This window comes from Octodon degus, unplaced genomic scaffold (assembly GCF_000260255.1).
Source record: "Octodon degus isolate 3935 unplaced genomic scaffold, OctDeg1.0 scaffold00050, whole genome shotgun sequence".
NCBI lineage: Eukaryota > Metazoa > Chordata > Mammalia > Rodentia > Octodontidae > Octodon > Octodon degus.
Genome location: NW_004524626.1, coordinates 12300543 through 12321963, shown reverse-complemented (window position 1 = coordinate 12321963; position 21421 = coordinate 12300543). Strand labels below are relative to the sequence as shown.

The following is a 21421-nucleotide window of genomic DNA, read 5'->3' as shown; positions in this document are numbered from 1 at the left end:
TACAAAACAAAAATAAGTCCCTTCCCCCTCTTCTTTCTTTTAAGAATGGCTTGAGCAGGACATGGTGGCACATGCCTATAATCCCAGCAATCAGAAGGCTGAGGCAGGAAGGTCACTGTGAATTCAAGGCCAGCCTGGGCTACATACCAACACCCTTTCTCAAAGAAAGAAAAAAGGGGGCCCAGTGATCCCAAGAGGCTGCCCGTGAGAGCTGTGGCCCCCACTTGCAGTAAGCTGCCTCCCCTTTAAAGGAGCCTCAGTTGACTTCATCAGGTTCGGAAGAAGAGCGACAGGACCATGGTAGAGGTCATAGACTCTGGTTGTAGACTGTCATGAAGGATCACGGCTTCCTTGGGGTGGGACATTCCTCCTACTGGCAACAATGCCCTAATGCAGGGAGTCTCCCTTGTGCCAGTTTTTTTTTTTTTTTTTTTTTTTTTCCTTCCCCTGGAACCGGAGATTGAACTCAGGCCCTTGCGCTTGCCAGGCAAGTACTTATTCTACTGAGCCATCTCCCCAGCTCCTTCCTTGTGCCAGTTTTGCCAAACACCAACTTTCTACATTCAATAGCGTCCTGCTCAAGGAGTGGTTGCCCCTCTGGTCCCAGAACTTTATGACATAAATCTTTAGACAGCAAATAGTCTAACTTAGCCAATTTGACTTTGACCAGAACTGATAGTTTAGTTGCCCTTTGCTGTATGAGGGCTGGGACAGATTGACTGATCAATTTTTGTGGTACTGTAAAGAAACCCAAGGCCTTCCCACTGAACTACATCTCCACCTCTTTTTATTTTGAAACAGACTCTGAGTCACTAAGTTGCCCAAGATGGGCTGGAGCTTGCATTGCTCTGTACTGGTTGTGGGCTGGGTTTTTTGCTATTTTAGATCCAGGCTAAGTGGCAAGTTTGGTGTATTTAGTGCCGCTCTGGTGTTACTCTGGGGTGTGTGTGTGTGTGTGTGTGTGTGTGTGTGTGTGGTGGTACACGAGATTCAATCCAAGGCCTCAAGCATTCTAGGCATCTACTGAGGTGCATCCCCAGCTCTGGTGATACTATTTTGTTCTTTTCAAAACAAACTGTGGGGCCAGTGAGCTAGCTCAGCGGACTAAGTCCCTGCTTGGCCAGCACAGATGACATGGTCTGATCTGCCATCCTGCATGCACCCCTGGGGTGCGCTACAGCCAGCGAATGAGTCTGGGCTTGGTGATGCACACCTGGAACCCCAGCACTGGCGAGGCTGAAAACGGGAGGATCACTACCGGTCAAGCTGCATAGTGAGACCCTGTACCAAATATATAAATGAAAATAAATAAATAAATAAATACACAAAATGAACTTTTATCTTGTTAAATTTTTTCTTCCTAGTTATTACTTTATTCTCTTTAATTAAAAAATCTTTTATGTATTTATTTATATGATGGTGGGGATAACAGGGAATCAAACTAAGGACCTAACAGTTGCTAGGCAGGCAATGTACCACTGAACTAAATCCTGGGTCTATGTATTTTGTATATTTTTCAAATAGCTACTCCATGTATTCTTTCTCTTTTTGGGGGCAGCATGGGGGGTGGTTCTGGCAACAGAATTCAAGACCTCATGGTTGCAAGCCATTATGCCACTGAGCTATATTTCTGGCCCTCCATCCATTCTTATTTGTTCATTGTTTGTGTTAGAGTCTTTTTTTTTAAATTTTATTTATTTATTTATTTGAGAGAGAGAGAGAGAGAGAGAGAGAGAGAGAGAGAGAGAGAACCAGCTCAGCCCACCACCAGGGGGCAGGGCTGGCTGGCATGTGGTGCTGGGGGATTGAACCGCAGTTCCTGTGCTTTGCTAAGCTTGTTCTAAGTAGGTGCTTTAGACCACTGAGCCATCTCACCAGCCCCAAAGAGTTTCTTTTTTTCTTTGGCGGATCGGGGGATTGAACTCTGCCCTTATGCTTGCCAGGGCAGCGCTTATTCCACTGAGCCATCTCCCTTTTTTCTTTTCTTTTTTTTTTTTTTTTTTTTTTTTTTTTTTTCTTTCTTATGGTACTGGGGATTAAACCCAGTACCTTCACACTGAACTACATCCACAGCTCTTTTGATTTTATTTTGAGACAAGGTCTCACTAAGTCAGCAAGTTGCCTGGCTGGGCTGGAATTTGTGATCCTTCTGCCTCAGTTTCCGGCATAATGCATTAGAGCCATATACCACCACACCCAGATCTTTCCACATTTTCTGAGCTCAGTGAGACTTACAGGAAAAATGATGCTTGTTTTATCTTTCTCCAAACTTGAAGCAATTCTGCCTAGTTTGTTTGCTTGCTTGCTTTTTGCAGAACCGGAGATTGAACTCAGGCCCTTGCACTTATCAGGGAAGCACTTAATTTCACTGAGCCATCTCCACGGCTCCTTTTTTTATCTATTTTTCTTTTTTTTTCTCTCTCTCTTTCCTTTTTTTTTTTTTTTTTTTTTTTAAAAATTTTTTTTTTTTTTTTTTTTTTTTTTTTCCAGTACTGGGGATTGAACTCATGACCTTGAACTTGCCAGACAAGCACTTATTCTACTGAGCTATCTCCCCAGCCCTAGTTTTCAAAACTGAATTTTAAAAATCATGTCAACAGAGCATGGTATGTATTGTATAGCTCCAGCTGCTCAGGAAACTGAGGCAGAAGTATTGCTTGATCTCAATCTTCTGAAGTCCACCTGGGCAACATAGTGAAACCTTGTCAATAAATAAATAAGCCTCTGTTCTATGTCTGGTTTCTTTTATTCTTTGTCTTGCTTAGGAATTGTTTGAGACCATGTCTCACTGGGCAGCCCAGGCTGGCCTTAAATTCATTATGCAGCCCAGCCTGGCCTCGAACTCATGGTGATCCTCTTGCCTCAGCCTCCCGAGAGCTGGAATTACAAGTGTGCACCACCACACCCAGCTCTATGTCTGACTTCTTACAAACAACACTGTATTTATGAAACTTATTCATTTGATCTCTTACAGCTGAATAAAAGGCACAACTGGGAGATTACCACGACTATTTTCCTCCGCTGCATTTTTGTATAATCTCCTCCTGCAGAGTGTAGGTGGGTTTTACAACTTCCTTGTAATCAAGAGAGTAGGACAAAAGTGACGGGTGCTACTCGTTTGGTTATGCTATGTGGTAACAACGAAGACTTTTTTTTCCCATAATTTTATTGAGAAACAAATAGCAATGAGACAGTTTCGAACCAAATTGGTAGGACAGTTTCTTTTTTTTTTCTTTTCAAAGTTTTATTGATAAACATAGCAATGAGACAGTTTCAAATCAAATCGAAAGTACAGTTTCAAGAAATAATACACTGCATATATTCTTCTTAGTGGTTAATTGCTGTACAAACAGTTTCAATAATTAACACATTGAATACTCTCTTCCTAGTGGTCAGTTGCTGTACAAGATGCAGACATGATATCCTATTTACAAACACTTTTAGAACAAATCCCTCATGCATTAAGAAAATGCAACTATATATCTATGCTAACCATTTTGAATACACAGATACAAAATGGACATTCATCTGTATGCCCTTTTTTTGTTAAGTTCCATCATTTGAATATTATACGTGTGTAAACACAGCAAAATATCCTAAAAGAGTTCAGTAGTCCATAATAGTATTGGGTCTTCCGCTTGACTGGCAATGTCAGAAATTGTTGACCTGAGTCCCCTACAGCTCAACATAACACCATGGCTTTACTTCTTATACTTCGTTTTTATACTTTTCTGCTGGATGGTTAAGACCAAGGTAAAGCAGGACCTATGCAACAAGAGTTGTAGCTTTTGGGTCTGATAAGGTCAGTGAAATCCCCTCAGGATTTATCCTGAGATCCTGTACCTCCTCAGATTGTAGATCCTTTGTCAGTGTCAGCCATGTGGATGAGTCACAGCCATTGCTTGGCCAATGTGCTCTCTGTGAAAGCCTGAGAGAATGTTTTCTCTCCATGTGACTCTCCTTAGGCACACTCTACTTCATCGATCACTTTCCTCTTTGGCCCCATAATCTCCTTGATCAGAAAATTTGGGACACTACTGAGTTACATGTTACAGTACAAGTTCTCATATGTCCTGAGTCTTAATTGACGTTGGAAGGCTAGGGCCAAAATGTTGGCTTTCCTTGCGGCCCTCCTTATTCTGTAATTTTGGTCTGCAAACTTAGGTTGTTAACCCTCCAGAAGACATACAACCTAGGCTGTTAAGTTTAACCTCACTATCTGTCTGAATATCAAACATCTTAGGCATAACATGGAACAGGTATTTTTCAAGTATTGATATGTTGAACTTTAAATCCCTACAGAATATGATAAAAAACATTTAAAAATTAGAATATATTTTAAAAATAGGCATAAGAAATTATATAATTCTTATGTTTACACATAAGTCCAAAAATCTAACCATATACAACCTTGAAGCAGGACAGTCCCACAACATTCCTTTTCCTGTCTCTTGCCTTCATTCACCACCCCCTTCTTTTTGAACAATCATCTACCTGAGAGCACAGCAGCAACTGGCATGTCATGACAAGCAGCCCGTATTCAGAAGACCAGAATGACCGGCATTCCAAGCATGAAACTACTATTAGAGATTATCATCTTCAGTGCAGCTGCTTAGTTCACAGGTATCAGTATATATAGTTAGTCAGGGTGAGAATCTTTCCAATTAACTGCTAGATTCAAAAATCTTCTGGAGATTCTCAGGATCGTTGTCTTGCCCATCTTCTACATATAACTGTATGGCTTGTCACTGTCATGTTTCCTAGCTCTTCTCTTTTTACTCTCTTAATTAGTCCTCAAGTTCCTGCTTTCCTTTTACTTTTATTATACCTTTCTATTTGTATTTCTTCTTTTGAGTTCTTATACTAGGGGAAAACGAAGACTTTTACAGATGACATTAAGGTCCCTAATCACTGGACTCTGAATCAATCAGATGAGAGACAATCCTGGGCACTGCCTGATCTAATGAGGTGAGCCCTTAAAAGTAGGGGCAGAGCTTGGCAAGTGCAAGGGCCGGAATTCAATCCCCGGGTTTGCAAAAAAAAAAAAAAAAAAAAAAGTGGGGGCAGGGATCAGCGACTCTGTTTGTAGCTTTTATTTCTCCTTTGAAGACAGGATCTGCTGCCCAGACTGGCCCCACCTGCCTGCTTGAAGCAGTGGCTAGGATTAAAGGCATGCCCCATCGTGCCCAGCTTCTGTTACTGGCTTTGATGAAATAAACAGCCCAGAATTCCACAGCCACACAGAAATACATTTTGCCAACCATCTGAGGGAGATTAGACAGAAATCCTTTATTGTTTGAGCCTCAAGATTAGAATGTGGGGCTGGGGTGTAGCTCAGTGTCAGGGTGCTTGCGCAAAGCCCTGGATTTGATCCAGCACAGCAAAGGAAAAGGGAGAGGGGAAAAAAGATGAGATTGTAGCCTGTTCAATGTGTAATTTTAGCCTTCTGGTATCGTTAGCAGAGAATTTGGCTAAACTATGCCCACATTTCCAGCCTATAGAAACTGTGAAAAAAAAAAGAAAAAAAAAAAAAAAGAAAAAAAAAATCCTTAAAAAAAGGGGGCCTGTCAGTGGTCTAAAGCACCTACTTAAAACAAGCTTAGCAAAGCACAGGGACCACAGTTCAATCCCCCAGCACCACATGCCAGCCAGCCCCGCCCCCTGGTGGGCTGAGCTGGACACACACACACACACACACACACACACACACACAAATAAATAAAATTAAAAAAAAAGGGGGGGGCCTGGCCCTAGCTCAGGCCTTTAAGTGGCTGCTTCCACAAAGCTGTCAGCCTCAGGTTGCTGGAGTTTGAACCTCACACCTCTCCCGCTGGCCAAAAGTGCCCTGAAGGCATTCGAGCAACAAAAAAAAAAAAAAAAAAAGAAACTGAATAAATTGCTGTTTTGTTTGCAGTGCCAAGGATCAAATCCAAGGCCTCCCACACGTGCTAGGCAAATCCTCTACCACTGAGCCACATCCCCAATCCAGGGTATTATTTTAAGCCACCAAGTTGGTGGCATCCATAGAAAACTATAGCAAACTGCAAATTACTGCTTTTCTTTGCCAAAGAATACTTCATTAAATAAGGATAACTTAATTTTTCCTTTCTTGAGGGTAATTTAGACTTTTTTCACTGAAAGACATTTTCAAATCAAGCTCCTATGAATAATCTGTGTCTTAATGAACACAGATTTTGTGACATGGGCTATACATATGTTCAAACTCATTGGAAAATATCAATGGGATTTTCAAATTATATTCTAAGAGGCTAGGAGTGTAACTCAGTGGTAAAGCACTTGCTTAGCACATATGAGATCCTTGGTTCAATCTCTCTCTCATGCGCCGGCGCGCGCACGCGCGCGCGCACACACACACACACAGAAAAAACAAGGAAATTAAAAAAAAAAAAAAAAAAAACCAATAGAATAATGTCGATTGACAATCAGCCTATCTCTGTAGTTCAAATGAGGAATGATTTATTTTACTTCCGATTTGATTTGAAACTGTCTCATTGCTATCTGTAAACAAATAAAATAAAAAAAAAAAAAAAAAAAACCCAGAATGTCAGCAAGAAATACAAAGAAAGGAAACAAGATACCTCCCGATTGGAACACAATTTGGAGAGTCAGGTGTGGTGTCATATCTGTAATCCCAGCATTCTGGAAGCCTGAGGTGGACTGCAAGTTTGAACCCAGCCTGGGCAACTTCGTAACTTAATGAATTCCTGCCTCGAGATAAGAATTAAAATGGTCTGTGAATGTATTTCGCGCAGTAAAACACACACACACACACACACACACACACACACACGTGCACACAAAGGGGAGACGCCAATGTTGCCATCACTTTACATGACTGCTGGCAACGCAGACCGCAGACTGCAGACCGCAGGTAGAATTCACACTTCTCTTCACCAGGTTCCACTTATTCCCTTGGGACCAGCCTAGATCTACCAGTGTCTTTTTTGGAACAGGCGATAGAACTTAGGCCCTTCCCCCTGCCAGGGCAAGCGTTTACCCTACTGATCTATGCCCCCCGGCCCAGCATTGTGTTTTACATTTTGATTCTGGACGAGTTTACAAGTCTGGCTGGTATACCGATCAGAAACTAGGTGACAGGCACATGGGAAAGCTCTTATTTTTATTTGACATATGACCAATTCTTTCAATCAAATATTTTACTTTTTTTTTTTTAACCAAGTCTTCCAAATCTAGTAATCTGAGTTTATTTTACATTTATAACACGCCTAAATTTGGACCGGCTACATCGCAATGCTTCACCGCCACGTGTGCCTACTACTCAAATATGGACATATTTTTTGGGTACCTGACATTCTGGACATTTTCTTTAATCAGGTGTGATTTTTTTTTTTTTTTTTTTTTTAATGGCAAGGTGACATCACTGCTGGTGAGAAAGGCTTTTCCGCGAAGCAGCTGCGGAGGTCTCCGCCATTCCCGCATCCCTGGCTCCCAGGTCCTACGTGCCACCCTCAGCGCGCCCTCGCCCCGCCCCCGCGCGGGCCGCCCTCCCCGTGGGCGCCGCCCTCCCCGTGGACCCCGCTCCGCCCTAGTGCCGCCCATAGCTATCTTAAGGCTCTTCTCCTCAGCCAGTTTCTGTCCGACTCCAGCGCCCCAAGGTCCTGTTCACCAAAAGAAACCAGAATTTGCCCGTCCAGTAGGGACCGAACCGCGCAGCAGGACCTCCGGGGTCTCCCGTGGACCCCGCCCCCTGCCACTACCCTGGCCGCGACCGGAAGTGACGTTATGACGCCCTTAGTCACTTCCGCTGCGGGCTGCGCTAGTCGAAGGGCTCTCTCGCTTGGCTGCTCTGGGCGGGGGTTCTTTCTTTGGGATGCTCACGTGAAACAGAGTTCGGCTGGGAGGCGACAAAGCACAGGTCTGACTGCCGGAGCCGCGGGTCCCCTCAGCCCGGCCCGGTCCGAGCGGCCACTCGAGGCCTGGGTCCCCTCGAAACGCTGGGGTGGCAGTGTTGCTACGCAACCCCCCCCCCGTTCCCCTCCCGCGAAGCCTCTCAGGGCGTCGGGGGCAGCTCCTTGTAGAGAACCCTTATCTAGCGTGCATGAGACCGTGGGTTCCACCCAGCAATAAAATAAAACAGCCTTCCAGTACACCTTTCTGAATTTTTTTCCAGAAAGGGAAAAAAAATTGTCCCGAGTCTAATCACGTTGAATCCGGCATGCGTCCCCCAGCCTCCAGGACGTGACAGTTCCAGCCCATTCTGGTGAGCACTGGCGGAGAGGTGGCCGGAGAGGGGCTCTCCTGACTGTTCTCATGCCAAACAACTTCACTTTGTGTGAAGCGTATATTTTTGCCACAAGATGGTAAGGTAAGAAGATAAAGATCACTTGCTAGGTCCCAGGGTGGGAGTGTTTCTGTGTGCATACTATAATAATAAACAGCTGCAGACGTCGAGTGTTTCTACTAAGGGAAACGAAACAGTGCTCAGCTGTTCTCCCTTATCTGAGGTGCCGCCGGCTGGGCATGAAGGGCGTCCGGTACTCCCAGGACCTCATGAGGGAGGAGGATCGCCGAACGTTAGAGGCCGGCTCGGCTTATATCGTGAGCTCAAGGCCAGCCTGAGCCGCGTTAGCGAGACGCTGGCCCCAAAACAAACATGGAACCTCTAGAAAGAAAGAGCTACCCTGGTTGGTGTGTGCTGGGCAGGTGCCCTACCACTGACCTCTGTATATCCTTAGCCCGCAACTCTATAAATAATTGAATTCACCATTAATAGGGCTGTCGGGTTGTTTTTCCTCACACATTTTTCTTTTGAAAATTCTTAAGCCTATAGGTAATTTGAACACCCTACTGTAACAATGACTACCCAGCATGGTGGGTTCTATTATGTTTGGCATTTTTCTCCTCCTGCTCCCAACGAACAAATAAATTTTGTAGTGAACTGTTGGAACATTGGACATAAATTGCAGACATGATGTTCCACTGTTAAATATTCAATGTTGCTTTCTGGTGGCTTTTATGGGGGCCTTGGGGAGTGGGATCTCATAAAACTCAGGTTGGCCTCAGACTCTGGGTAGCCCAGACTGGCCTCAAACTCCTAGCAATCCTCCAGCTTCAGTCTCCTGACTGCTGGGACTACAGGTGTGGACTTGCATTTCTTAAAACTTAAGGACCTGCCTGGTGGGTGTAACTCAGTGGTAGAGCACCTGCTTGGCATGTATGAGGCCCTAGGTTCCATCCTCTGTGTCTCATCTCCCCTAAGGAAAAAGGACATTGTCCTGCGAAAACCATGTTATTTGAACTGAGACTGTTTAATAGTGTGAAAGGATATCCATTTTGTGTAGAAAACTAAAATTCTCCATGTTGTTTCAAAATGGGGTTTGGGTGTTTTCATTCAAAAAATCATTGAAAATGGATGTGTGTTTCTTTTTGGGTTTTTTGTGGTCCTGGGGACTAAAATCAAAGTCTTGCATTGAGTTCCATTCTTAGCCCATTTTAGAAGTTTTATTTATTTATTTTGGTGTTTCAAAACAGGGCCTTGCTGTGTATTCCACTTGTAGCCTAGGCTGACCCAAAACTCCTGGTGATCCTCCTGTCTCAGCCTCTGAGTGCCTGGATTACACTCATGTGCCACCATGCCTGGTGATTTTTAAATTTTTTTACAAGAAAAGTAAAAGGCCGGGGAGATGGCTCAGTAGAATAAGTGTCTGCCTGGCAAGCAGAAGGGCCTGAGTTTAATCCCTAGTTCTGGAAAAAAACAAAAACAAAGCTACCCTGAGGAAGTTTATGAGGACATGATTAGTGAAAGCATGCTGTTTGTTTGTGTGCATCTTGGTACCATTGATGTGTTATTGATGCATAGGTGCGTATTGGTGCCAATAATTCTGTTTTGGTCCCCCCCCCCCCCAGGCCCTTGTGCTTGCCAGGGAAGCGCTTATTCTACTGAGTCATCTTCCTGGCCCCATAATTCTGCAAAACCTCACAAAGTTAGAATTTACAAATTCGGAAGGCCAATTTATTGTTTCACAGACATGTCATTGATGAAGTAAGAAAAAAAAGACTCGCTAAGAGCTCACACCTAGGGCCAGGGAGATAGCTCAGTAGAATAAGCACCTGCCTGGCAAGCACAGGGTCCTGAGTTCAATCCCCGCTACCGCAAAAACAAACAAAAAACCCCACACACCTAAATGTAAACGTCAGAAATTATCCCTGGTCTTATGGATCCCTGGTTTTTATCTCTGTATTTAGTTAACAGTGCCACCAACTGCCAGTAACAGGAAACCCAACTAACAGTGGCCGAAACAGAGATTTGCTTTTCTTGTATATCCAAGAGTATAAGCACTAGCTGCAGATTGTGCTGGTTCTGCTATTCCATGAAAGCATCAAGGTCCCAGTGTCTTTCTCTTTTTCTTCTGCTGCCTCCAGCCCTCTTTGCATGTTGACTTTTCATTTCTATCATTGCTTTCACTAAGTAGGCCACAAAATGGCTGCAGAAGCTCCAGCCGTCTCACCCTGACACTGACAGTAAGTGCAGAAGTCTGGTAGGTGATTGTTTTTTAATAATCTGGGGCACCGGGTGGGGGAGGAAGCTCAGCAGCATAAATGCTTGTCTGGCAAGTGCAAGGTCTGAGTTCAGCCCCTGGTAAATAAAGAATCTGGGGCACTTCATATTAGTACACCACAGCAACAAGGATGAGCAGTGTCTGCCCAGTGTCAGCTGCTCCAGAGAAGAAACAGCACAGCAGAGGGCCGCGCTCGAGGAAGAGCCCCCCTCATGGCCTCTAGGGAGCAGAACAAGAATCTTGAGCCAGGGCCTCTCTAAATTGCCCAGCCGGACTTTACCTTAGCGTGCTTCTCTTCAGCTTCCAGAGCAACTGGCTTGTAGACTAATGGGGTCGTGTAGCTGCACTGACTTTTATCCCCCTTGTTATTGGGGATGGGCCCTGTGGCCTTCTCACTAGGGTATGTGCCCAGTCCTTTTGAAAGTTTTGAGGGGCCAGGGAAGATAGCTCAATAGAATAAGCGCTTGCTTGGCAAGTGCAAGGGCCCGAGTTCAATCCCCAGTTCCGCAAAAAAAAAAATTAAATTTTTGAGACAGGGTCTTGGTAATATATGAGATTACCCATGCCAGATTGGAATTTATAAACTGCTTCAGCATCCCGAGAGAGTGCTGGGATCCCAGGTGTGTGCCTCACAGCCATAGGGCTTATCCCGCTTCGTCACCCTTTGGTAATACGGAGGATTGCGCCTACGGCAAGCTAGCCTACCTGCCCAGCCCTTTTTATTTATTTGATTTTGAAAGAGCATCTCACTGTTTTGCCCAGGCTGACCTTGAATTTGTAGTCAGCCTTGCAAGTAGCTGAGAATTCTAGCGTGTACCACTGTACTTGTCTTTCATCTTGTTTTTGAATTGTTTTCTCTATGTCTTGTATCTTTATAAACCTTTGAACTGTAGTTTGTTACTTCTTAGAAGTCTAGAAGTTTCAGAAAATCATTTTAAAAGTATATTTTTAGATCATTTTTTGGCAGTTTCTGAATCAACACTTTGTACACATGCTTACAAATTATTCTAGGGAGACACAAGAATCGGATATTAGTTTAAATACAAGATAATTTGTTTGCAAAAAGGTATGATGGTACATGCCTATAATCCTACTGCTTGGGAGGCTGAGGCAGGAGGATCGTGTGGATTTCAGATTGCTGTGAGTTTCAGATCACTGTGAGTTTGAGGCCAGCCCAGGCTACCTCGTTTGAGTTCAAGACCAGTCTGAACTACCTGGCAAAACCCTGCCCCCCAAAATGTTAAATGTTTCCATAAAGAGCATCAGTATCCAATCCCATTTTTATCCTGAATGAAAATACTCAGATTTTCAGAAATACAGTGCTTGAAGGCTAGCCAAATAGCTCAGCAGACCAAAGCGCCTGCTTTAGGCAGGCGCAGGGACAGGGGTTCAATCCCCAGCGTGCTGTGCTCTGGCCCTGCCACTGGGCACGCTGAGATGGTGATTGAGATGACGTGGTGGTGCGCGCCTGTTACCACAACACTTGGGAGGCTGAAAACAGGAGGCTCACTAGGAGTCCTGTCTACATAGTGAGCCCCTGTAGACCCTGTAATAAATATATAAAGGAAAAAAAGTCACAGTGCTTAAGTTGACATATTATGGCCAAGTGTTTGGATGAATGTTAAGTTTTATGCTGATTCCTGCATGCCTTCTCTGTATACGCTTGCATTTCTATGGCGAGGCAGTAGGCCGTCATTCTGTGAGCCCCAGACAATCTACAAGCTACCATTTAGTTCCGTTAGCACATTTATGAGGGGGCCAGAATTTGTACATCTTGCTGCTGGGTAACTGAACCACCAGTGATAATAACTGTCCCTTAGGAGTGTGACATGGGGCAGTCACACTGGGTGGTAAGAGCTGCTTGAAGGGCAAGTCGTGTCTGTACCACCAGGCAGTTCAAGCCAACTCAAACTGGCAGGAACATGTTGACAAACAGCTCTGCCACAGGCAGGAAAACAGTAACCGTCAGAATAGACAGTACTGCCGCCATGAGGCCGACAGGCTTACTAGGGAGGATGATTTTATTTTACTTCTCAGGATTTTTTGTTTTATTTTTTATTTTTTTGGAATAGGCTCTTGTTACGTATTTTAGGCTGACTGTAGCCCAGGCTGGCCTCAAAGTCATGGTGGTCCTCCTGCCTCAGCCTCCTGAATGCTGGGGTTATGTGCATTCATCACTACACCGGGCTCGGAGGATTTTAAATAAATGTGTTATTTAGACGTAAGAATTATCAAGAAGCACTGTGGGACTGAGCCTGTGGCTCAGTAGTCAAGCATTGGCCTAGCACATGTGAGGCCCCAGGGCCCTGCCTCAGCACCAGAAATAAATTAAAGAAGCTTGGTGTCATGGCCGAATACCACGGCGCTCAGGAGGCTGAGGCAGGAGGATCACAAACCCGAGGCCAGCGTGGGTTGCATAGCAAGGCCTTGCCTTCAAAATATGGAGAGAGAAGGGGTGGGGGAGGTGCACATACTGAGTGAAATTAATATTGGCACTGTGAAGAAAGTGAGCAGGCTGTGACAGACGAACGCACAGGTGGTGACATGCAGAGCGAGAGAGAGCCCTGGAGTGTGGCGGGAAGGGACAGGAGCGCTGCTGAGGGCCAGAGCATGGCAGTGCGGATGGGAATTCCTGGAGGGCTGTACACAGGGGAGCTGTTTGGGTCCGTTTCTAACTAATGGAATTCACAGACATCCTGGTCAGAGAATGGAATTCAAGAAATGGGAGCGTGGAGGCGTAAGATGGAGATAGCAGCTTTAGATGGAACCGTTGCATTTTGTTTCTTGAGACAGGGTTTCCTATGGATCTCAGGCTGGCCTCTCAACAGCGATCCTTCTGCCTCAGCATCCTGAGTCCTAGGATGACAGGTGTGCATCATCCTACCCAGTGAAATATTTTAAAATCATGGGTTTTTGTTCTGTTTTGTTTTGTTTGCAGTACTGGGGATTAAACTCAGGACCTTGCACTTTAAAATTGTGTTTTAAGACTTGCTTGTAAGGGCAGCCAAATAGCTCAGTGGATGTAAGTGCCTGCAAGCAGGCACAGGAGCCAGGTGTTTAATCCCGGGCCTGCTGTGCCGGTGGCGTGCTGACACAGCAATTGAGACCGGGCGTGGTGGTGCGCGCCTGTAACCCCAGCTCTTGGGAGGCTGTAAACAGGCGGATCACTACAAGTCCGATCTAGTAGTGAGACCCTGAACACCCTGTAGATCCTTCCCTTAAATACAAAAAAATAAATAATAAGTAAAACATGCTTGTAGTAGCCCAGACTTAAGATAGTTTCTATGAAAAGAAATTATTTACAAGTTGTTTTTATGTTTTTTATTTGAGGTAGAGTCTCCTTAGGTTGCCAAGGCTGACTTTGACCTGTGTTCAGTTGACCCTTTTGCCTCAGCTCGTGAGTAGCTGGAACTACAGGTCTGTGTCATCCCATCTTGCTATCCAAGAGTTTTTACTTTGGGGACCAGAGATAAAGATCAGCAGCATGAGCACCTACCTGGCAAGTGCAAGGTCCGGAATTCAATCCCTTCACCAAAAAATAGTTTTTTATTTTATTTGGTATCAGGAATCAAAGTCAGGACCTTGCACGTGCCAGACAGATGCTGTGTACTGCGCTGTCTCCCCAACTTAAGAGTTTTTAGGAAGGTAAACTTGCAAGAATCTTGTTATTTCTCCATGTCTTTATGGACTGGATAATATGGCACACTGTTTGAATAGTTGATTGAGGCAAGGACTTCAGCTGGGCTAGGAGAGGAACAGAGTGAGTCTGAGGATATCGTAACCGAAAGGCAGAAGAAAGTAGCTGCCCAAGTGTATAAGTATACTTACAACTTTCTTCATTTTTGTTATTTTGAGACAGGGTCTCACCCCAGAGCCCAAACTGGGCTCGAACTTGTGATTCTCCTGCTTCCTGAGTGTGTGCCACCACACCCGGCAGATTTACTGGTCCAGCCTGAGGGCTCTGTCCAGTGGCAGAGTCCTTGCTTAGCATGTGCAAAATTCTGGGTTTGATTCCCCAACACCCACAAAAAGGAACAGAAAACAAACAAGGGGACGGGGGAGATGGCTCAGTAGAATAAGCGCTTCCCTGGCAAGCGCAAGGGCCTGAGTTCAATGCCTGGTTCCACCAAAATAACCCAGTGCCAGGGATGTAATATAGTGCACACTATTGTGTTTTATTTTTTTTTTTTTTTTTTTTTTTTTTTAAGGGGGGTGTTACCAGGGATTGAACTCAGGAACTTGTGCTTGCCAGACAGGTGCTTATGCCACTGAGCTATCTACTCAGCCTTTACCTGATCTGTGAATGGCACTGATAGGGGTGAAAAAAGAGCTGTGAGCTGGGGACTAAAAGCAAGCTGTGGGAGTTAGTGGTGCTGAAAGGGCGGGGAGGATCTGGTCATCCGACTTGACTGGATTTCCAGAGGAGAGAAGCTGTGGCCTGGTTACATCCGGGTGCTTATGCCTCTGAGCTATCTACTGGCAGGTCTGAGCTGGAGGAGGTGCCTTACCTCTAGCATGCTCCTGCTGCAACTAAGTGCTGTGCGTCAGAGTGATGCAAGCTGAGACAGAAAGCAGGATATAGCAGGAATGTTGTAACGTTTTTCTTTTTCCAGTGAAGCCAGGGATTAAACTCAGGGCCCTTGCACACTAAGCAAATGTCTTACCCCAGCTCTTTTAATTTTATTTATTTATTTTGAGGCGGAGTTTTGCTAAAGTAGCTGGGATTACAGATGCATGCCGTCATCCCCAGCCAGACTTTCTTTTTTTTTTGGCAAGCACTTACTCTGCTGAGCCATCTCCCTGGTCCTCCAGACTGACTTGCTTTCTTTTTTTTTTTTGGCAGAACCGAGGATTGAACTCAGGCCCTTGTGTTTGCCAGAGAAGCGCTTATTCTACTGAGCCATTTTCCCGCCCCCCCCCCCAAAATGCCAAAATACTTTCTTGATGCCAAAATATCTTCACAAACAGGCTATTTGGGGAAGCTGCTCCACCTGTGCAGTAGGACTGGCCCTGCTGGCCTTCCTTCAGCGAGGTCCCACCAGCTCTACACCCCTGTGGGACTGTCTTGCGCCACCTGGCGGCACAGTCACCCATCCACCACGGCAGTGCAGAGCCACCTGCCAGTGACATGTATGAATGACAGCCCCTTTGTGCGTGTGCCAAGGCTGTTGGACCTTTAAAGCCTCCAGGAAGGGAAGCCCAAGGTTGTCACCAAAAGATAAGAGTTGCTGTTCTACTCCTAAAGCCGAACAGCAGCCTAGATCAGTGATGTAGGACTCAAGTGTTACTCAGGCAATGCACGTGACGAAGGAGCTGAATGCCCGATCAGCTAAAATGACAGAAATGAATTCATTTTAATAGTGTATATTATTTTACCTTACATAACAAGAACACGTAACCAAGAAAAAAATGGAGATAAGCACATTTGTTTTTTCATTCAGTCTTCAAAATTCACTGATAATACTAATTATATATATATATATTTTTAAATTTTTTTTTTGGCTTGGAACTGGGAATTGCACTCAGGATCTGGCACTTGCCAGGCAGGTGCTGTGCCCCTGAGCTATACCTGGGCCCTAATCGATTCCCGTCCTCTTGGCTAAGATCAAGTGTACACTCAAGCCCTTATATTAAGGTTTTTTGAGGTGGACTTAATTTTTCTTTATATCAGAACAGGTGCAGTTGTACTTGCCTGTAATCAGCTACTCATCAGGAGGCTGATGCAGGAGGATTACAAGCTGAAGGCCATCTAGGCCACTTAGGGAGACCAGTTCAAAATAAAGGTTCAGGTTTGTTGCGGGAGTGGGAGGATGGTGGTATGAGAAATCAAATTCAGGCCCTTGTGCTTACCAGGCAGGTACTTGTGCTGCTGAGCCATATCCCCAGCCCTATCTTCTTTTCTTTTGGGTTGGGGGGTGGGACAGTACTTCAAAATAAAGTTTCAAGGGATGGCCAGATAGCTGAGCAGATTAAAGCACTTGCTTAGGCACTCACACTGGGGTTCAATGCCCAGTGTGCCATGCTGGCCCCGCCCCCAGGGCTCACTGAAATGGCGATTGAGACAGCGTGGTGGTGCGCGCCTGTACTCCCAGCGCTTGGGAGGCTGAAAATAGGGTCACTAGAGTCTGATCTGTATAGTGAGATCCTGTAGGCCCTGTACTAAATACAGAATAATAATAATAAACCCAAAATAAAGGGGTTTTTTTGGTGGAACCAGGGATTGAACTTGGGCCCCTGTGCTTGCCAGGCAAGCATTTATTCTACTGAACCATTTCCCTGGCCCCCAAAATAAAGTTTTAAAAAATGGCCAGGATATAGTTTATTAGCAGAGGACATTTTTAGCATGCACATGCCCTGGTTCAACTCCTGGCACCACACACAGAGACAAAATTAACCTCATCAAATACTCATATCCAGGTTTCTGAGTTCACTGTTTTGTCACAGAGACAAAATCCCCGACACCTGCAGGCCTGAGGAGGTGGAGTTTATTGTGGTTCACCATTCCAGGCCTGGGCGTCAATGCGGAAACAGTGCGGAGGGCAGGCCTGGTCAGGTGAAAGCTGCTGGTGGTGTCGTGGTGGTGAGGAAGGAGAGGTAGAGAGCTGGGAAGACGGCAGGCACTTCCGGGCCTCCCCACTGTCGCTGCCTCTTCCATTAGCCTAACAGCACATTGTGCTCCACTGATGCATGAGCCAGTCACATCCCCAAAGTCCCCCTCTGAACATGTGAAGCTCAGGGTGGGGGTGGGGGTGGCATTCTGTGTCTAAGCCACATCAAGTTGTTATGCCCATGAACAGAATTTTCCATGAACTGAAATGCTAAATTTTAAATATATAATTTTCTAAAATAAAAATTTTCTTCTGTGCTACTAGCTTCCTAGAGAATGATGAAAAGCATCTGTAGGGTGCCTGCCCCGTGAGAGACTGTGGGTAGAGACCGGTTTCTGATCACTGTGGAGTGGAACAGCAACCGTGGGCGATCCGAATTTAGGGCACAACTACCTGTTCTCCATCACGTCTGGCTCTGTGGCAGGACTGCTCTGGCACTGTGTGGCCATGGTTGTGTGTGTCTGGGTATGTTGAGTTGTGTGGAGAATGGGGACCATGATGGCATGGCTCTCCCACGCCAGCCAGCATGGGGAATGCAGACACTCTGGATGCTCGTGTCCTCTCTTCTCCAGGTCTTCTTTCTAGGGACCCAGTCTGCCTTCCTGAAGAAAAGACAGAGCCATCAAGGATGCTGACTGACCACCCCAGAACCTATTACCAGGTATGTGGACACTGCCTTCCCCCATGAGGACAGACTCGCTCCCCCAAGGAGACATGGGGATTCCATTCAGAGTTGATTCTGCAGTTTCTTACTCTACAGAGCTGCACTTGAAGGTGGAATCCTCTGAGGATTTTCTCCAGAGAGCAGAGCCTTTTATGTTAGCAAAGTGTTGCCTTGAAAATCACCAAGGAGGGCCGGCCAGATCGCTCAGCGGACTAAAGTACCCACTTAGGCAGAGCGCAGGGGCCAGGGTTCGATCCCAGGTGTGCTGTGCCAGCCCTGCCCCTGGGGCGTGCCGAGACCAGGTGGAGACTGGGCATGGTGGCTTGTGCTGTAATCCTAGTGCTTGGGAGGTGGGAGGATGAAAACAGGAGAATCACTGCGAGTCTGATCTACGTAGTGAGACCCTGTAGACCCTGTCCCAAATAAGAGAAAAACAAACACCATGGTTATTTAGTAACTACTGAGCAATCTCAGCCTTCTTGGTCCCAGTGCATGCATGTTTGCTCTGAGAAGTTATAAGGAAGAAGGAAGTGCCATCTGCTAAAGACTTTCCGTTCACCACTGGGGGGGGGGGTATATCCAGTGTCTCAGGAGTGTACAGCAATGCTTCGGCTCATGATTGCTTCTGTTTGCAAACAGTCTGTTTCACAAACAAACGTGTTCAGCAAAATTTTGTTTCTGTTCACAAACCCAAGTCAGGTGGTAAACACAACCACAGGTATCTTCCCCTCACAAACACAGTGATCTCCAAAATCAAAGAACAAATTAAGAGAGTTGGCCAAATAGCTCAGCCATCTAAAGCTCCTCAGACAGGCGCAGGGACCTGGATTCAGTCCTCTGCATGCTGTGCCCGCCCCACCCCTGGGGTGCATTGAGGTAGCCATCAAGGCTGGACACAGTGGTGGGAGCCTGTTGTCGTAGCACTTGGGAGGCTGAAAACAGGAAGATGCCTACAAGTCCAATCTGTGTAGTGAGACCCTATAGTCCCTATACTGAAATACGTAAAAACAAAAACAAAATAAAACTAAGTATATAAACTGAGGTACCACTGCACTTTAAAAGAGGAAAGGCAGGGGGCTGGGGAGATGGCTCAGTGGAATAAGCGCTTCCCTGGCAAGCGCAAGGGCCCGAGTTCAATCCCTGGTTCTGCAAAAAAAAAAAAAAAAGGCAAACCAGGCAAGGTCACACATACCTGTAATCATAAGACTAGCAAGGCTGAGACAGGAGGGTCACCACGACACCACGAGTTTGAGGCCAGCCTGGGGTACATAGTTGAAAGCTTGAATTGCATAGTGAGACTGTCTCAGAAAAACAAAAATGGAGGGAGGGAGATGAAAAAAAGCTCCCGGTCTAGCTGTGGGGAAAGCAATTTGCTCAGAAGGGCTTTGCAGCCCCTTGATGGCAGGACGTGGACAGTGAGCAGATGTGGGTAGAGGAAAGGTCCCTAGGACCGCGGGGCCCTGCGAGGGCAGTGGAGGCCCTCAGAGTCCAGTGTGAGCCTCAGCCTCACCCCCCTCATCTCTGGTTCATGTTGATGGAGGTCACTGCCGTGACTTGGTACTCAGGCTGGCCTATGTGTGGTGATTCAGGACTGGGTGACCTTTGAGGATGTGACCGTGGACTTCACCCAGGAGGAGTGGGCCTTACTGGATCGGGGTCACAGAGACCTTTACAGAGAGGTGATGTTGGAGAACTACGAGAACCTGGCCTCCGTGGGTAAGAGCACCACCGTGCCTGTGGCCTCATGGGGAGGAGATGGATGCTGCACACTTCCTGGGTCCCAGCCTGGGTGACGTGGACTCTGAATCCACTGGGAAATAGCAGACACACAGTCTATGTTCTAATGTCTTTTAATCTACTTGTAATGCTTTTCAAAATGTGGTCCAAGGCCCAGGCATGTAGCTCAGCAGAACCTGCCTAGCAAGCACAAAGCCCTGAGCTCAATTCCTAGCACCAAAAATGGACCATCCTACCCCCTCCACCCTACAGTGTGTTCCAAGAGCAACAGCATCACGTGGGTGTGGTGATGCAGCGTGTAATCGCAGCACTCAGGAAGGCTGAGGCAGGAGGACCCTGGGCAATTTAGTAACTTACCAAGATCTTGTCTCAAAATTTAAAAAAAGTTGGAGGGGGGAGCTGGGGATACAGCTCAGTTCAGAGACCCTGGGTTCAACCCCCAGTATTGGAAAAGAAAAATCAAGAACGTCATCACTACTCCCCTAGATATTTTTTTCCCAAATCGGGGATTGAACTCATTCCCTTGCACTTCCCAGGGAAGTGCTTATTCCACTGAGCCATTTCCCTGGCCCTTCCCCTAGATGTTTAAATCTTCAGTCAACAATTTTGACATACTGAGTCAGGTTGGAGGCTGTAATGTGTGGTTTAACAAGCCATTTAGAAAAATCTGCTGTCTTTTTTTTCATTTTATTGTTTTTTTCGTGGAACCAGGGATTGAACTCGGACCCTTGTGCTTGCCAGGGAAGTGCTTATTCTACTGAGCCATCTCCCCAACCCCAATTTTTTTTTTTTTTAATTTTTCTGCAAAACCAGGGATTGAACTCAGGCCCTTGCACTTGCCAGGGAAGCGTTTATTCCACTGAGCCATCTCCCTGGCCTTGGTATCTTTCACATTCATTGGTGTATTTTTCTCTGTATGGTCATGAGCTGGCCTGGGAGTGCACACCTTCCATCCCAGCACTGGGGAAGCTGAGGGGAAGATCACGAGTTCAAAGCCAGAACTATGTAGTGAGATTCTGTTGAGGGGAAGAGAAAGGCGCGCGCGCGCGCGCGCACACACACACACACACAGGAAGGGGAGCAGGAGAAACAAAGGTCTCATCTCACTTCACTCCCTAAGTGACTGAAACTATTAGTACTTAGTAATTGTGTACAAAATGATTAATCTGGGCTTCAGGGCTCATTAAGTGCTGCCCGCAGTGGGAGCCCTCCTGGAATAACATCCCTGCCTCACATTCCCAGACTGCCCAGGCGCAGGCCCGCAGCCTCTTGCCGGAGCTCCTTCTGTCAGTGCCCCTTGCTCTATGTGCAGGACCTGAGCTCCCTGAGCCACGCTTGATCTTTTGGTTGGAGAAAGAAGAGGATTTAAGAGCAGGGCTGAGAGGAACTGTCCAAGGTGAATGTACAGGAAACACTTGAAGATACTTGGTCTCAGAAGGTTAAGGCCATTTATCTGAGAAATCAGGGTGTCACCTTTGGGGAGCAGTGCTGCGGCTAGATCCCAGGGCCACGTGTGTGCTGGGCAAGCGCTCACCATTGAGCTACAGCTGCATCCCCACTAATTATTTTGTGTCTACTCAAAATTTCCCATAACCTCACAAAGCGTTATTGTTTCTTTTTTTTTTTTTTTTTTTTTGAGTCAGGATCTTGCTATGCAGTGCAGGCTGGCCTTCTTCACTGTATAGCCCAGGCTGGCCTTGAACTTGCAGTGATCCTCCTGCCTCACCCTCCCAGGTACTGGGAATACAGGTGTGCACCATCACATCGGGCCTGCTTTTCTTGTACTGGGGAGCAAACCCAGAGATGCTCTACCTCTGAGCTGTATCTGCAGCCATTTTCACTTTTTATTTTGAGTCTTAAACTTGTGATCC

The 21421-nt window shown here is 46.0% G+C and overlaps 1 protein-coding gene across 2 annotated transcripts in view; it reads left to right on the top strand.

Moving 5' to 3' along the window:
* Positions 1 to 7772: 7772 nt before the first annotated feature.
* LOC101592674 (zinc finger protein 426-like) overlaps positions 7773 to 21421 on the top strand; it is a 16815-nt gene continuing 3166 nt past the window's right edge. For both annotated transcript variants that reach the window (XM_023716785.1, XM_012515081.2), the window contains exons 1-4: positions 7773 to 7897; positions 8153 to 8347; positions 17414 to 17810; positions 19403 to 19529. In XM_023716785.1, coding sequence (XP_023572553.1) covers positions 17676 to 17810; positions 19403 to 19529 — 262 coding nt within the window. In that variant the 5' untranslated portion in view covers positions 7773 to 7897; positions 8153 to 8347; positions 17414 to 17675. The remainder of the gene's footprint in view (positions 7898 to 8152; positions 8348 to 17413; positions 17811 to 19402; positions 19530 to 21421) is intronic.